General features: G+C 47.4%; 1 protein-coding gene across 1 annotated transcript in view; it reads left to right on the forward strand.

Annotated features, from left to right (window-relative positions):
- Window positions 1-18,064, forward strand: part of LSAMP (limbic system associated membrane protein) — a 548,122-nt gene that overhangs the window by 413,571 nt on the left and 116,487 nt on the right. Inside the window, exon 5 of the mRNA XM_086950375.1 lies at window positions 4,101-4,221. Within this exon, the coding sequence (XP_086806501.1) occupies window positions 4,101-4,221 (121 nt within the window). The remainder of the gene's footprint in view (window positions 1-4,100; window positions 4,222-18,064) is intronic.

The following is an 18,064-nucleotide window of genomic DNA, read 5'->3' on the forward strand; positions in this document are numbered from 1 at the left end:
AAGATCACAAATGTAGAGAGTTAAAAGAAACTTTAGAGTAGATGAAATTTTCAATGACCCCTACTAAAGACATGGTTAACCTGTTCTGAAATTCTTTAATGGGACGAGAATGCTCCCCCCCCAAAAAAAACCTCTGCCTAAATTAACATAGGGCCACTTAGTATGAGGCAGTGGTGACTACTCTAGGGCCTACAGCAAACACAAATATTTCCTAAATCTTGATTTCATCTGTCACTAGAATGTTATGGGAAGAGCAGTACCTTGGCAGTTGAAACATTGTTTACAAAGGAACTAATTACTGGGGAACTAAGAGCCTGTTTCACAAAGGAAACTTACCCTTTTGAGTAATTTTACACTTTTGAGTATGTTTTATATCAGTTGTAACTTCTGTTTATTGTTGGCCAGTGCTCACATCAAACTCAGCTGCCATATTTATGTGAAGTAGCCAATGCCTAGATACATTTTCAGGATGCAAGACATTTCAGAGAAACATGGCGGTGGTGGCTCTCGCCACACTTCATCTCTTTTAATAGAATTAGGGCCATATGTATGAAGCCTTTTGCGATTCGTTAAGGCCCAAATTCGCAGAATTTCAGCCTTAGCGAATCGCAAACGGCCTTTTTACCGATTTTCCAATGTATGAAAAAATAGCAAAATACGGAATCGCAAAAAATTGTGATTCCTTATTTTGCTTAAGCATTTAAGGAATCGCAAATTTGCGATTCCTTAAATGCTATGTATGAAGCTTTTCCCAATTGTGATTCCAGGTTTAGAAATCGCAAATTACCACCAACTTGTAGTTGGTGGTAATTTGCGATTTCTTGTAAATATGCACAATTGTGCATTTGTGAGGGTGGCATATGACGCACATACATGCCCATTGGGCATGTATGTGCACCATATGCACACACATGTAATTTACAGGGGTGCAGCAGGGTGTCCTTGAGACACCCCTGCACCCTTGAAATAATTCTCAAATTGCGATTAGCAAATTGCGAATTCGCAATTTGATGAATTATTTCGCAATCATTCCTATGGGCCTCCTGGCCCATAGGAATGCATTGGAAATTATTCCTTAATTGCGAATTCGTAAAATGCGAATTCGCAAATAAGGAAGATTAAGGAATCGCAAAAAAAAGCGAATTTCTTCATACATACCATTTTGCGATTCCTAAATAGCGATTCCTTAAAAATCGCTATTTAGGAATCGCAAAAGGGTTTGTTGATACATATGGCCCTTAGTCTGTAAATGCCGGTTCCATTCTGACCTCTTAAGATCTGACTTCTTCCAAATACACACTTCCAGTAAATAAAGTGAGAATTGTGGGATCTGGTGTGCGCCACATAATGATGCAATTACTATGGAGGGCGATTAGGCTCTTTGTCAAGTGTTCCATCTCTCATGTACACAGGAATTGTTGCTCATGTTCTTCTTTGTGTTGGTAAATATGAATATTGGCCTTGCAGTATATCAATGCAGGATCAGAGCACCAGAAGTGAGCTGATAGAACGGATTGGAGACAAGTACGGCTTCTCCAATCTACAGGTCTTAATAGGGCATTAGACTATGCTTATCGTGTGGTCCCTCACAGTCTCAGGCATCTCTCATGCAATTCCCAACACGCTCTTCATTTAAAACTCTGTTGTGCCACCAGAAAAATACCCTTTTCATAGAAAACACTAGTGGCACATTTATGGATAGGGATGCAGTGCAGCTCAGCAAGTCACCTTCCTGCGCTGCTTCACTGGGAAAGGGCAGGAATGTGCCGTATTTAGGGGAAACGATGCAGTCCTGACCTTTTTCCCTTTGCTGGCACACAATGGGCCACCTAGAGCCATCGTAGTCACCCTTGCACCTTGGTGGAAGGGTGCCTGCATTGAATTCAGGACTGTTTTTGTGCAAGAAGAAAAACCTTCCTGCACAAAACCAATCCCGAGAGGGTTTTCCCTCTTTCTATGTGTGCTGCAGACTGCAACACACGTAGAAAGAGGAAAAAACAAGGACAAAGAAAGATATTTTTTTCGCTTCGCCTCTCTATTTCTAGCTCAAATTCCACGCACCCCAAAGGACCCTATGATCAGCCCAGCTCTCCTACGCCGAGGTCCCCCGCACCAGAAACACCAGATTGGGAGGCCGCTCCTTCTCCTTCCTGGCGGCCAAAGCATGGAATGCCCTTCCGCTCCACCTCAGACAGACAACATCGCTCCCCATCTTCGCAAGAAACCTCAAAACCTGGCTCTTCGACAGACCCCCTCCTTGATGGAATGGAACCTGCAATCGCCCCCCAACCCCTAGCGCCTTGAGACCCTTACGGGTGAGTAGTTGCGCTTTAACAAACTCCTGATTGATTGATTGATCCTGGGAAACCATAAGATTTCAGCGCATTCTCAGGTTTACAAGTCCCAGTCCTAGTACCAACTTACCTCAATGCTGACTCTTTCCACACGCTGCTGGCTCCCAACTCTCCGCCTAAAGCTGCCCTGTCCTTGCCTCAACACCACAGGTTAACTCAAGCTTACAGACATGGAAGACAGAGTGAGAGTGAGAGGCCACCATTACACAGCATATTCTTTCTGAATAGGACCTTGAGATGAAGAAACAGCAGAACAATATCCTGGAGGTGATGTCTTGACTCCCAAATGAGCACTGAAACTGGGCCCAGAGTCACACAATCAAATTGAGTACCTTGACTAGCGACAGTGCATCGCGGTGAGAATTCCATGAAAAGGCAGGGAGGAATATAAGTTCTTATTTAGTTCGTCAGTTTTTGAGCATGTAAAGAGAGGCTATCTCCTATGGAAGGAGAGCATCTGTTATCAGAAGATGCAAGGAGGGTGGTGGTTGGATATAACAGATGTGAGACTATCATGGCTACATTGGTCGCCTGAGTGCCAGACATTTATCCTTGTATTGAGGTTCTGCAGGGATCAAGTGGCCATACTTGTCAACATGTATTTAGTGACTCTTCATGCTGGAGTTATTTTTTAATAGAGTTGGACCAAGGTTAGAATGCTCAGCTTTATGCTTCCAGTTAGCCCACTACCCTGAAGTTCAACCCTCTCACAGGGTCCTAAGCTCAACCACTGGGGTTAATGTGTCAGGGGGATTAGAGGGGGGAGGATGTGGGTTGTTACTGCAACTCAAAGCTCCACATTGACTCCTACAAAGTTGTGGTACCAGGGAGAAAAGGTAGTTGGTCTAGTGAGAAGGTCACACTATCACTAATTCTGAATATATCTCTTGTATTTAATTTCGCTAAATGTTCTCCAATTTTTTACAAGTTTGTTAATTCACATGTATTTTTTTGTTTGTAATAGAAATAGTAAGTAGGGGTCAAAATGTATGCTCGGTGCTGTTGCTCTGCACCGCATTGAGGGGTATATTATCAAGGGGGTTTATCTCCGCTTTTTTGGCTTTAAAAGCCAAGAAAGCGGAGATAATTTTATCTCCCTATTACCTAGCTGTCGCTAACACCAGTTAGCGACAGCTAGTAGGAGATAGTGACCATCTTGGGCCCCGCTTTGCATGTCAGTGATATTTATCACTAATGACATGCAAAGGGGGCGTGCCAAGATGTTAGCGACTGGAAACAGTCGCTAACATCGCTATCTCCTATTACCAACTTTTGGAGATATTTGCGCTAAGCGCGAATATCACCAAAAGCTAACGCTTGCCCAGAGCAGTTCTTAGCCATGTTATCCAATGGGAGGCGGATAACATGGCTAAGAGCATTAGCTCGGTAATGCATGAATATCGCTGACTTTTCAGCGATATTCATGCATTTCGGCCGATTTTTATCGCTTAGGAGATAAACCTTGATAATAGCAAGGTTCCTAAGCGATAAAAATCGCCGCAGCACGGCGATAAAAATATCGCCGCTAAACCAATATAGCGATAATTATCGCTAGTTGTTGGTAATATGCCCCTGAATTCCCAATGATTTTGGTCACTGAAAATAGAGTTGAAAGGAACACTCTGAAACGTCATAGTTATTTTTCATGAAGCATTGTTTTGAGATTTCCGCTCAGTGCTTGTTGCTCTGTTTTCTTTGCTGTCAGGAGCATGGACCATGACAGTCTTTCTTTTATTTCTCTCACAGTTCCCCCAACCATCACGGAGTCCAAGAGTTACGAGGGTTTTATGGGGAAGCCCGCCTTCCTGCGCTGCGAGGCTTCAGCGGTGCCCACACCTGAGTTTGCCTGGTACAGAGACGACACCAGGTAACTGTTTATAACAAACCCTTGTTTGTTGGTGATGTATTCTTGCCCTAGACCCTGGAGGCAATGGCCAACAGGGACTCAAGCCATCCTCGGCTTAGGGACCCATCACACCAACTTCAAAAGGGATTTAAAGCTAAAGCTGGGAATAGTTATTCAAATGTTGGTACTCTAGCTGGCACCCTACGCACTCAGTGTCATGTGCCCTCAATTCTTTTCAGTGTAAGGCCTGAAAGACCAGGCACTTACATATGTATTCTTAAAAACCTGGAACATATAATCACTATCACAGAACATTGTCACCATGCCTGCAGAAAATACCCATTCATGCATAAGCTACATACTCCTTTGCAATACACATACTCACTGTCACTTAAAGTGCCAATTCTTACAGAATGCATCCACTCTTATACAGTGTGCCATCTCCTACAGAATCCTCCCTTAAACTGTATGTGCCCTGTGGTATATACACAATCTAGTCACTCTTACAAAGTGAATGTAGTCTTACTAAACAAGCCCACTCAGACTCAACATATTGATTATTTCAGAATTAACCAACTTTACACACTCGGACCACTTTTAAAGAAAGTAGTAATGTCTAAATAATTTGCTGCTTACTCATACAGAATTTACAAACTTGTCCCTGCTTTCACTTGTAGATCAAATCCATTCTTACTAAAACGTATTCATGTTCACAGATTGTTGACTATTTCAGGAAATACGAACTCTCACAGATTGTGTTTACTCTCAAAGAGACTCCCACTCTAACAGAACATTCCCGTCCTCACAAACTGTACTGACTCTTCCTGTACATGACGAATATATAGGATGTACCTACTCTCATAGAATGCTTCCACTTACTCTGGAACAAATCCCTCAGACCGAATGTTTCCATTTTACAGAATGTGCCCACCTTCACTAAATGTACTCACTCTTCCAGAACAGACCCATCTTAGCCCACTCTCAGGTAACATGATGCAGAACATGACCCTGCTACAGAATGCACCCACTGACACACAATTTGCCCATTCCCACAAAACATTCCCATCATCACAAAATGTCTTTATTCTCCAAAAACAAGCCCTGTCCTCTAGAATGCACCCATTCTCACTTAATGCACCCACTCTCACATAGCAGGCCCATCATAGCTACTTGTACTCACTTTTTCTGCACATTTTGTGCCCACTTCCACACAATTTGCCCATTCTTACAGAAAACACCAAATCATCACAAAATGTACCCACTATTTGTCTCTAAATGTGCACACAATTCCCTTTTCTTACACAACTTACCTACTTTCACAGAATCTACCCACTCACACAAAACATGCCCATCATTGCCTTACCCTCACTATTCTAGAACAGTCACTCACTTACAGAATGTTCCTACTCTACAGAATGTGTCCACTGTCACGTAACACTCCTGATCACTAACAGCCAGATCCATCATTGTAAAATCGGCTCGCAAAGGGCCAGATTCTGAGAATCTGGCCCTTTGCGAGCGCAATTTTTGCATTTGGGATTCATCACCCCAAATGCAAAAATCGCAAATAGCGAAATCGCTAAATTGCGATGAATTGCATTTAAGGAATCTCTATTTGAGATTCCTTAACCCTTTCGATGCTGATGACGAGCTCAGCTCGTCATGATGCACGGTTGAGCTGTGCTGATGACGAGCTGAGCTCGTCATGAATAAAGTAAAATATGAATTTCCAGCACAGGACGGGAAAACTGCTAGCAGCCAAGGTGTTAAATGCAATTCATGAACCATTTTTGAATTGCGAAATCGCTATTTTTGGCCGCTATTTACCGCGAAGTCTGACTTCGTGGTAAATAGCAAAAACTTAGAATAATGCACTCTAGTGCATTTTTCTAAGTTGTATGTTACACACATGTCCTTTGGACATGTGTGTGCGCTTCATCAGTATACATTTACATTTCAGGGGTGCTACAGGGTGTCCTTTGGACACCCCTGGCACCCTTGAAATCGCATCCTTATTTGCGATTAGCAAATTGCTAATCGCAAATAAGGAAGCTGTAGAAATCGCAAATAATATTACGATTTCTACATGAATCCCGTTTTGCGAGTCATTAATAGCGATTAAGGACTCGCTAATCGGGACATTGATGAATCTGGCTGCATATGTACTTACTCTTCCAGAACATACCCTCTCCTATAGAACACACCTGTTCTCACAGAATGCACCCACTCTCACGTACTGTATGCATTGCCACTAGGTGCCTTATTTATGAGGCCTTGTGGTCGCCGGTGCATCACTATTTTGTGACGCACCGGCGGCATATAAAATATGCCATGTTGCGCCCTATTTACAAAGTGACTCTATTACAGAACGCACCCATTCTCACTAAATACATCCACTCTCACAGAGCACGTTCATCATGACTGCATGTACTCACTCATCCACATTATGTCCTCTCATTTTCACAGAATCTACTCACTCTCCCAAAATGTGCCCACTCCTTTAGAACAAGTCCATCATCCCTAAATTAAAGGTGTGCCTTCCTCACAGAATGCATCCACTCTTACTGAATGTGTCCCCGCTCATAGAAGATGACAATCATCACTATGTTATGGACATATCCTTCCTCACATACCAGACCTACTCATGCACAATATGAACTTTAACACCAAGTGTAGCTGCTCCTATGAAACGTGTCCATGCTGCACAATGCACGTAGACTCACAAAATCCATTCTCTCTAACAGAACATGTTCACTCACACTGAATGTGTTCACTCCTGGGTTACTAACCCACAGAAGGAGGACATACAACTCAAACCCGCTACCTCCTAAAGTACTGGCTTGAAAAATGTGGCAGAATTTTGGATGCTTCTTCATATATTGAAGGTTTGTTGGAGTCCTTGTTAGGGGCATATTAAGCATAGCCACTGGGTATTGCCTGCTTGATTGATCAGCTGTTACAACAGTAAGGGCCCCCAGAGAGGTTGGAGGGTGATAGTGCATGTCTGTGCACATTGGACCCCACAAATATGGACTCAGACATGATATATTATGTTTTTACTTAGCTGACCATCTGAAGAACTGAAGAATGGGGAGATTGTAGAGGCCTAATGCGAGATAACAGTAATTCGTTTTACTTTTAAGCACAAAATTGTCATGCAAAAATTATACTCAAAGCATATTTGTATCATTTTACAAAAGTAGAGTTCAATACACATATCTAATTTAAAAAAGGCAGAGTCCCTTTGTTTTTTTAATATATATTTTTATTTTGTACGGGTCTTGTTTCCCTCAATATGGTGGAACAGTCCATTGGTTAAATAATTCTGCACAAGTTAAAGTATTGTTTGAAAAATGTTGAAGATGCTCACGGTCAACCAAAGGGAAGAGCGTGCAGTTTACATTTTCATCCAATCAAGGTGCTGCATCCCATTGCGCACTCCTTTGTATACACGCTTGCTCAGTTTCAGTTCCCAAGGAGTGCATGAGGCTAGACTGACTTGCTTCTGCACAGCACTGTGTTCACGCCTTCCAAAAACTCATAATTGTGCTCTACGTTGTGCTCAAGACACCGCTCTCTGCAATGATCTTTTTAGCAACTGAACGCTGACCATTGATAATGGTGAGCAGAAACATCATCCCACGGCTGTCACTCATACTTTGAGGGTGCAGAGAGGTAAGGTGTACAGGAGGATGTACTGAATGAGCCACATTTCTGCCCCTACATGATCCTTCTGCAGTCACTCTTCTACTGAGGGTGCAGTGAGGTAAGGGGTACAGTAGGATGTTGTGGTCTGGTACTGCATTGCACAGTCGGCGCAGTCAAAAGTTGATCTCCTGTGTCGACACACTCCCTCGTGTGAATGAACCTCGTTTGCAGGGGTAGACTGTGACATCAGAAAGACTGCACAGAGGTAAGACGGTCCTTGCAGAGCACACAATTTTGCAACATCTCCAGAACCTGCCAACACTTTGTGGCAGTGGTTGGTCGGTGTGTCTGTCCAACTCTGGAGCACCTTGTCCCAAAATCAGAATATTCTTAGATCTTGCCAAACAAGGTCAGGGTATTGTGGTGCCAAAAGCCTCTGCCCTCCTGCTCCATTGCTAAAATACGGCTTCAGGAGGCAAGCGTTGCACTTCGAGCCCATAACCAGCAATGCATAATTGTTATTTGTGAACCTCACGTCAAATGTGCACATTTCCGACAAATAAAATAAACAATTTGTGCATCTGAATAACTTCCCTACCGCTGGTGCTTTTGTTGCGCGTGGCGCTTGTTTTCTGGCGCGCTCCAATGGCACGGGTGCCCTGTGACGTTCGTTTTGACTAGCGCTTTGTAGAGTTGCCATTGGGTCTTTCCCCCCACTGCTTCCAGTGAGAGAAGGGGGTACTTTAACAAAGCGTTCCTGCTCCCGCCCCCATGAAGCTTCCAGCTGGTGAGGCATTCTGCCGAGGAGGGATTTTCCCAGTGGGAGGGGATTTAATAAAACACAAATGAATGTTACTGTAAGTCATCGCCATTTACTGGGGACAGAAAGTGCAATTTTACATTTTTTGTCAACTTGTCAGGTGATAATTACCTGCTGCCGGCAATCGAGGATCGGAGTGGTGCCAACATAAATAAAATCCCAGGTTATAACACTCGATGAGAGTTACCAAGCAGTAGCTTGCTCGCAGCAACGGGGAAGTGTCGCGAGCTTTCCTTGTGTAACCAAGGCGATGGGGAGCACGGGGCTTCATGAATGGAGGAGTTACGTCTCCCCCGCTGACCCATTCTGCAAAGACTCTCAGGTGATATCCTTCCGTAGGTCTACTGTCCACGTGGGAGGACCATCAGATGCACCCTGCAGTTCCCCAGAGTCTACCGTCTTGATGCGCCTCTAACGAGAGCGTTCTCTCCTCTACCTCCCAAGCAGTGGGAAATGGCGGCCATGTTACCTCTGGTTCTGTAATATAAAACTCTCTTACACAAATGGTGATATTAGACAATGAAATGGGTGGCCTTAGCTAAGGTCAGCATGGTTCAGGGTGTGCAGCACTGCAGCCACTGAGCAAGTGAGCACCCCATATTTGTAGCTGTGTGATAAATAAAAATTAACATGTTTAAGCTAGGAAGCTTGTCAAAAACGTATTTTCACAGGTTTATTCAACGCACGTGGGGGCCTAGACGAAACAGAGGTCTATTTTGTTGGGTCAAGTGTACGGGTCTTGCCTATATTTGGGAATATTCCATTTTAGATGAAGGGGGCCTGGTTTCTAAACGTTTCATGCCTTGGATCTTGGACAGAGGACACCACGGATTAGGTAGGGGTGCCAGACAACCTCTTCCACTAGATGCTCTCTTCCTACTGCCCTCTTCAGTGAGAACAAAGGGAGCTCTGACATTTTACAAAATTCATCAATCGTTCACCCTTCTGCTTGACAAAAATGAGAAAGATCTCCTTCCAGTCCTCCATCCCTCCCTAGGGGTCCCTTGCTAATCTAAGAATTGGGCACAGGGGCACTACAGCCTCCTTATATACTTAGTATGTCCTTAAGTGGGCTATGCGAAGCTCCTTACATGCTCTAAACTATACTGCAGACATAGTCATTAACTAAAGTCACAAGTGCTGGGCAGGGCACCTGTGGACAGTCCATTTCAGATGGACCTGTATGGCACAATGGTTAGAGCGGCAGACCCTGATGCAGAGGTCTAGCCCGGGACCAGGGTTCAATTCCCCGCCTCGGCTGGTCTTGGGCTCAAAATTCCACGGACCTGACAATTCTCGCCTCAGTGCCTATTCCAATCATGGAGTCCCACTCTGCAACTCTGGGCAATAGCTTGCTTAATCTCCACAACGGCCCCCACAACGCTAAGGATGCCTGGCCTCCACCTTGGGGGTGCCCAGGAGTGGATGCCTCACAGGGAAAGCCAGGATGGGTTCCACAGCGGTAGTCGTACAAACGCCTTGAGACCCTTGCGGGTGAGTAATGCGCTATACAAGTATCAATTTACAATTTTTTACCTTGCCCAAATAGCCTCTCCCCCACCCAATAAGCACTGTCTTCTTAATGAAATCTGAACTCTTCTACTAAACGTAGGGCGCTTCTAGCTACTGTTTCTACTAGAATATTCCTTTCCCCACTAAACCCAGACATATGCCCTACTATCCTTCCATTTTCGCTGCCATGCATTCAATGGGGTCCCCCACCCCTCTCTGAAGATAGCAATGCGAAGATTTGGACATGCAGAAAAAAGAAGTCCCCCTCCTCTCTTATGAGCAAAGCACTCCAGAGATACAGGTCAAATTATTCCCTGATCTCACTCATGACACTAGCACTGCAAAGAAGTGGTCGGCCACGCAAAAGTGTGTCCCCTCCTCTATAGTGACCCTAGCAGTACAAACATGTCTACACACAAAAAGTGGTGGGTTGAAAGCTTGAATTAATCTCAGCCGCTCAAGTCGTACTCCAGTATGCTCACTGTGCCACTCTAGACCGAGACCAACCACGCGCAGATCAGACTATTTTGTGAAAGTAGCACTGGAAAGATTTTAACACTCATGTAAAGGCACTTTCCATTCTTTTTGGTGAATATAACACTACAAAAAAAAACATACTGATTGTTTCCGGTCCAGGGAAGACATTGGTTGGTCGTTGGGGCTCAACTGTTCCCATGAGGCACAGGTTCAAGACTGATTTGCATATAGCTGTGTCTGAACTGGGGTGGTGAAGTGAGCTAAAGAACGATGATGGATTCAACCTATATCTGTGACTGGGGTGAGTGTCTGAAAAGTTTCAGCGCTCCGTCCATCATCTCTTTGTGTTTGCTTTGTTTGCCCTAAGTTGGCATGGTATGCCCAGACGTAGGTCCCTTGCTCACTTTGCCACTGGATTCAGGCTAGCCTGGGTGATGAGGGCTGTTAGCCCGAAACCGGTCCCAGGATGCTTGTTTCTGGTCCAGGGAAGACACTGCTTGGCAGTTCGGGCTGCACTGTTCCCATGAGGCACAGGGTCAAGACTAATTTGCATATAGCTGTGTCTGAACTGGGGTGGCGAAGTGAACTAAAGAACGATGATGAATTCAACTGAGATCTGTGACTGGGGATGAATTGTCTGAAAAGTTTCAGCGCTCTATCCATCATCTCTTTGTGTTTGCTTTGTTTGTCCTAAGTTAGCAGGGTATGCCCAGATGTGGGTCCCTTGCTCACTTTGCCACTGGAGTCAACTAGCCTGGCTGATGAGGGCTGTTAGCTCGATACTGGTCCCAGGATGCTTGTTTCCGGTCCAGGGAAGACATGGCTTGGCAGTTCAGGCTGGACTGTTCCCATGAAGCACAGGGTCAAGACTGATTTGCATATAGCTGTGTTTGAATTGGGGTGGCGAAGTGAGCTAAAGAATGATAATGGATTCAACCCAGTTCTGAGACTGGGGGTTAGTGTCTGAAAAGTTTCAGCGTTCTGTCCATCATCTCCTTGTGTTTGCTTTGTTCGCTCTAAGTTGGCAGGGTATGCCCAGACGTGGGTCCCTTGCTCACTTTTCCACTGAATTCAAGCTAGCCTGGCTGATGAGGGCTGTTAGCCCAAAACTGGTCCCAGGATGCTTGTTTCCGGTCCAGAAAAGACATGACTTGGCAGTTCGGCTGGACTGTTCCCATGAGACACAGGGTCAAGACTGATTTGCATATAGCTGTGTCTGAACTGGGGTGGCGAAGTGAGCTAAAAAATGATGATGGATTCAACCCAGATCTGTGACTGAGGGTGAGTGTCTGAAAAGTTTCAGCACTCCGTCCATCATCTCCTTGTGTTTGCTGGGCTCCTTTACGGCACTGTGACTACCAGCTAAGCCTGACTCACAAAACCAGTACAAAAATGTAGGGCCTCATTTATGAGGCTGTGCGTCACTTTTACGCCGCCTGGTGCGTCACTTTTTGTGACGCACCAGTGGCGTAAAAAATGTGCCTTGTTGCGCCATATTTACAAAGTGACGCATCTAGGTAGATGCTGTGAGAAGTTGGCCCGATATGCAACGTTCGCTATTCTAGCGACCGCTATGTATCGTTCCAATGACCCTTATGGTGTTTGGTTGTAAGTCAACCTATAGACCAGCTATCCTAGTAGCGTGGATACGAGCAGTCTAAGGCTAAAGACTCGAGAGGGCGCGTTAAGCCAGCTGTTTACCACACATGTACCCCTTGAACACCCAGTGAAAGGACACCACACAAGTGTTATGAAAATAAACAGTATATTTATTAAGAATCACAACAGCCCTGTACTCTTTATGAGGACAGGGTACTAAGCACAAACCAAATCTCTTTAGCAAATACTTCAAGTGCACAATTAAAACAAGTGTCCGGGGACACGGAAAGATTAAGGTCTCGGGCGGACCCGATAAGGCAAGTCGGAAGCGAGGGACTCAGGACCCTAGAGTAAGGAGGCTATGCAGGCACCGAAATGCCGAGTTACCTAGCCACGAGGGCTGCGGCTGCACAAGTCTTACAGGCGTCGGGGTCTTCGCTGACGAGCCAGGAGCCGGAAGAAAAGGAGTTGCTGGCCGGCGACCAGTGCTGAATAGTTCGTAGAGATCCAAGCCTGGATCGGAGATTGATGAAACCTGAAAGCAGAGGGGACCAAGTTCGTACTACTAGCCAGTAGTCAGAGGGTACCAGGAAGGCACCGGTTGGCCGTCACCTCGACCAGGTGAGTGGGCGACGCTAGGCTCTGCAGTCTCACGGACCAGGAGGCGTTGTCGGCGACCACGGTGGAGGTGCGAGCTGTCCCACGAAGGATGATGCTGTCGGCGTCGCTGGGCCCAGGATGGGGCAACAAGCCTTGGCAGATCTCAGGGCCACGTGGTGGGCCTAAGATGGCGTCTTGAGTGGACCAGGAGGGTCCGGGGTGCTTCTCGCAAAGATGGAAGCAAGGGCCAGTCTGGAGCAACCAGACCAGCAGTGATGATTCTCGGATGTCGTCACAGAAGGGCACAAGCCAGCGGCTAGTGACCAGACAACGTGCTGAGCAGCGAGCAGAAGGGCCCCACGCAGATCGGGGAGATGCTGGGAGACTGCACTTCGGTGCTGGAGCGGCTCAGGGTCGGGGCTTCTCGGACCCCAGAGCACTCACCAGAGAGTTACCTCGATGGTCGTGCTGGTTTTAAGAGCGTGCAGGTTCTGATAATGGCCGGTCCCTCGAGGTCTCGTCGCACCCACAGATCACAGCTGAGCTGATGACGTGGGTAGAGGTCAGAGGTGCCAGGGAAGCCGGTTCTCGTCGAGCTGGGCCGTCGGATTCCTTGAGGAAGGACTTACAGCAAACCGCAGAGTTCTTAGTTGGTGCCCGCTGATGCAGGGTGACTACTCCTTAGTCACAAGGGAGAAATCTTGAGAAGAGTCTTGAATGTCCTTTCGTAGAAAGTAGTTCTTGAATCAAAGATGATCTAATTTGGAAGGGTCCCCGCTCCGGTCTTTATTCTAAAGAAAGGGGTGGGTACATGACTAGGTCCTGCCCTAAGGGTGGGACCAGGAAGGGGGGTAGTTACACCCCTCTCCCCTGCCGGACTTTCCCCAGGCCAGGGCTGTCGCCCCTGGAACTGGTTCTAACCGGCAGATGCGTAGTGAGCACCGGGGTGCCACTCCGCAGTCACCTTCTCGCCAAAGCCCTACCTACCCAGAATACACAAACCCTGTCTGGGACGGTGCGAACACCGCCCTCGACAGGAAACCCTTTGTCCAAGTGCTCCTCGCTGGAAGGACTCCCAGCAGCAGGAGGTCAGACTCGTGTCTGTGGTGGCAGCCTCCATTTTGTGGAGCTGAGGCTTCAGTTAACTTTAACCGGGGTTCACAGTTACGTACATGTCGTGTCCCTCTAGGAGGGTGGAATGCTAACCTCGTCGCCAGCATTGGTGAGAGGGCAGCACCCCGATTCGTATGACACCTTACTCGACATGCCTGGATAACGCGACACCGGAGTTACCGATATGGTACGCGTTATCATGGAACAGCTATTGGGTCTTGATTCCGCAAGCTGCCACCGGGCTCGGCTCGGGCCTGAACCTAGCTCACACGAGCCCACGCACTCTGCCTTCAGGATCGTTAAGGCCTGCCATAGGAGTGACTGATAGGAACTCGGGTGTCCATTGTATGGTTAGATATAGAGCTACTATACCTAAAGCGAAGGGTGGTTACACGTCTTCGCCCCAGCTGTCGTGCAGCCAGTTGTGTCAAATTTAGGAGGCCAGCCAGGGGTGGCATAATACATGCTTCAGCCCCTGGCGGCCCTGGGTACACCTATGCCCTGCGTTACGGGGTCTGATAAGGTGGCCCAGTACCAATTGGTAAATGCACCTAGGGTACATATCGTAATTTAGAAAGAGAACAGCCAGGCTGTGGGTCTGATTAGCAGGCCCACAGCCAGAGAAAGTCGTAAACCAGTGAAACAAAAGCAAAAAATCTGGGTGATCATAGGATTGCAGACCCTACTCTCCTACATGACCCCCCCCCAAACGTCGGAACAATAAGCTAACCTTGACCAGGTGAGTCTTCTTGTTCTAAGTGGAAATATCTGGAGAGCCCATCGGCATTGCCATGATCAGTACCAGGTCTATGTTCCACTGTAAAGTCCATCCCCTGTAGGGAAATGGACCACCTAAGCAGTTTGGGGTTTTCACCCTTCATCTGATTTAGCCACAAGAGGGGCTTATGGTCGGTCTGAATCTTGAAGTGAGTGCCAAACAAGTATGGCCTCAGCTTCTTCAGGGCCCAAACCACAGCAAAGGCCTCCCTCTCAATAGCTGACCAATTCTTCTCTCTAGGGGTCAGCCTTCTGCTTATAAAAGCAATGGGCTGGTCTTGACCATCAAAATTCAGTTGAGAAAGAACAGCTCCCACACCCAACTCAGAAGCATCTGTTTGGACAATGAATAGTTTGGAGTAGTCCGGACTCTTGAGGATAGGCGCCGTGCACATGGCCTGCTTTAGGTCATCGAATGCTTTTTGACAGCTCGCTGTCCACTGAACTTTTTTTGGCATTTTCTTACTTGTCAGTTCGTTTAATGGTGTCACAATGGAACCATAGTTCCTGACAAACTTCCTATAGTAACCAGTCAGGCCCAAGAAAGCTCGAACCTGAGTCTGGGTGGTTGGAGGAGCCCAGTCCCTGATTGACTGTATCTTGCTCTCCAGCGGCTGAACCTGACCTCCACCTACAAGGTGACCCAGGTATACAACCTGTGTCTGCCCTATCTGGCACTTGGTGGCCTTGATAGTGAGACCTGCTGCTTGCAGTGCCTCTAACGTCTTCCGCAGGTGGACCAGGTGATCCTCCCAGGTGGAGCTAAAGACAGCGATATCGTCAAGATACGCCGCACAGAAGTCATCCAGCCCAGTAAGGACTTGATTCACCAACCGTTGGAAGGTGGCAGGTGCATTTTTCAGACCAAAGGGCATCACCACGAACTGATAATGCCCACCAGGCGTTGAAAATGCGGTTTTAGGCTTGGCGTCCTCAGCTAACCTGATTTGCCAATACCCAGCTGTCAGGTCAAACGTACTTAAGTAGTTGGCCGAAGCCAATCTATCGATAAGCTCGTCTGCCCTTGGTATTGGGTGGGCGTCAGTCTTAGTGACTGCATTGAGACCCCTGTAGTCTACGCAAAACCTCATCTCTCTCTTACCACCCTGGGTGTGAGGTTTCGGCACTAGAACTACGGGACTAGCCCAAGGGCTATCCGAGGGTTCAATGACTCCCAGCTCCAACATTTTCTGCACTTCATTCTTGATGCAGTCTCTAACGTGATCAGGCTGCCTGTAGATTTTACTCTTGACGGGCAAGCTGTCACCAGTGTCAACCTCATGGGTGCACCAATCGGTCTGACTGGGTGTTAGAGAAAACATATGTCTGAACGACTGAAGAACCTGTTTACAGTCGCTCTGTTGATGTTCGGAGAGGCTGCCACAAAAGACAACACCATCTACCGAGCCATCGTCAGGATTCTGAGTGAGCAGGTCGGGGAGAGGGTCACTCTCCTCTTCCTGTCCCTCATCTAGGGCCATGAGCAAACTCATGTCCTTCCTGTCGACATATGCTTTTAGCCTGTTGACATGAAGCACCCTGTGGGGGCTCCGGGGAGTTCCCAGGTCGACCAGGTAGGTGACCTCTCCCTTTTTCTCCAGGATGGTGTAGGGCCCGGACCATTTGTCCTTGAGTGCTGCTGGGGCCACTGGCTCCAACACCCACACCTTCTGTCCGGGCTGGTAAACAGTCAAGACAGCCTTTTGGTCATGCCAAGCTTTTTGGAGTTCTTGGCTGGCCTTAAGGTTTTCAGATGCCTTTTCCATGTATTCAGCCATCCGCGAGCGGAGGCCAAGCACATAGTCCACTATGTTGGCTGCAGGCTTTTTGAGAGGTCTCTCCCATCCTTCCTTCACCAAACACAGGGGTCCCCTTACAGGATGCCCGTACAAAAGTTCAAAAGGGCTGTAGCCAACCCCCTTCTGTGGGACTTCTCTGTAGGCGAACAAGAGGCAGGGGATCAGGACGTCCCATCTACGCCGAAGCTTTTCCGGTAGTCCATGAATCATCCCTTTTAGGGTCCTGTTGAATCTCTCAACAAGCCCATTGCATTGTGGATGATAGGGTGTAGTGAACTTGTAGTTGACACCACATTCCTTCCACATAGCAGTTAAGTAGCTCGACATAAAGTTTGCACCTCTGTCGGAGACGACCTCCTTAGGGAAGCCCACTCTGGAGAACACTCCAACTAGGGCTCTTGCCACAACAGGTGCTGTAGTGGTCCTAAGGGGAATAGCTTCAGGATACCTGGTGGCATGATCCACTACCACCAGTATAAACTTGTGCCCTGATGCTGTAGGTGGTTCCATGGGACCGACGATGTCGATCCCCACCCGTTCAAAGGGCACCCCCACCACAGGCATTGGTATAAGGGGGGCCTTTGTCGTGCCACCTGACTTACCACTGGCTTGGCAAGTGACACAGGAGCGGCAAAACTCCTTGGTATCTTCGTTCATGTGAGGCCAGTGAAAGTGTGAGACAAGCCTGTCCCACGTTTTCGTCTGGCCTAAGTGACCTGCTAAGGGAATCTCGTGGGCCAAGGTAAGTAGGAAACCACGCTGAGACAAGGGTACAACCAGCCTCCTGGTCATGCCAGGCTTGGGGTCTCTTGACTCAGTGTACAGGAGTCCATCTTCCCAGTATACCTTGTGGGTACCTGTGGCGTTCCCAGCAGCCTCAGCAGCAGCCTGCTGTCTGAGGGGTTCAAGAGAAGGGCAGTCTAACTGGTCCTTCCCCAGGTCTTCCCTTGAGGGTCCCCCTGAACCCAAGAATTCAACTTGATCAAGTTCGAATTCCCTAGGCTCAGTTTCCCTCAATTCCTGTAGGTCAGCCTCCTCTGAGACTTGATCCTCGACCTGGGGCAAGGGGGAAGGCGCAGCCTTAACCCTACTGCTCTTTTTCTTGGGAGGTGTCTGGTCCGTTGTTCCAGGATCCAGCACCTGTTCAGTGGGGCATTTCCTGACCTGTGACCTAGTCACAGCGAACACATGTGCTGGCAAACCTAACATTTCCATGTGAGTCCGGTGCTCCACTTCTGACCATTGTGACGACTCCAAATCATTGCCCAACAAACAATCCACTGGGAGGTCTGGACTAACTACAACCTTCTTTTGGCCAGTTACCCCTCCCCAGGAGAAAGCTACAATTGCCATACTGTGATTGGTAGTGACATTGCTTGCATTGGTCACCAGGAATTCTGTACCTGGCATGATCTGTCCAGGGTCCACAAAGTTAGGCGTCACCATGGTGACGCTGGCACAAGTGTCCCTATAGGCCTGAGCCATCTTTCCATTTATGAAAGGCGTCTGTCGGTATTTG

Source organism: Lissotriton vulgaris, unplaced genomic scaffold (genome assembly GCF_964263255.1).
Source record: "Lissotriton vulgaris unplaced genomic scaffold, aLisVul1.2 SCAFFOLD_742, whole genome shotgun sequence".
Taxonomy (NCBI): Eukaryota; Metazoa; Chordata; class Amphibia; order Caudata; family Salamandridae; genus Lissotriton; species Lissotriton vulgaris.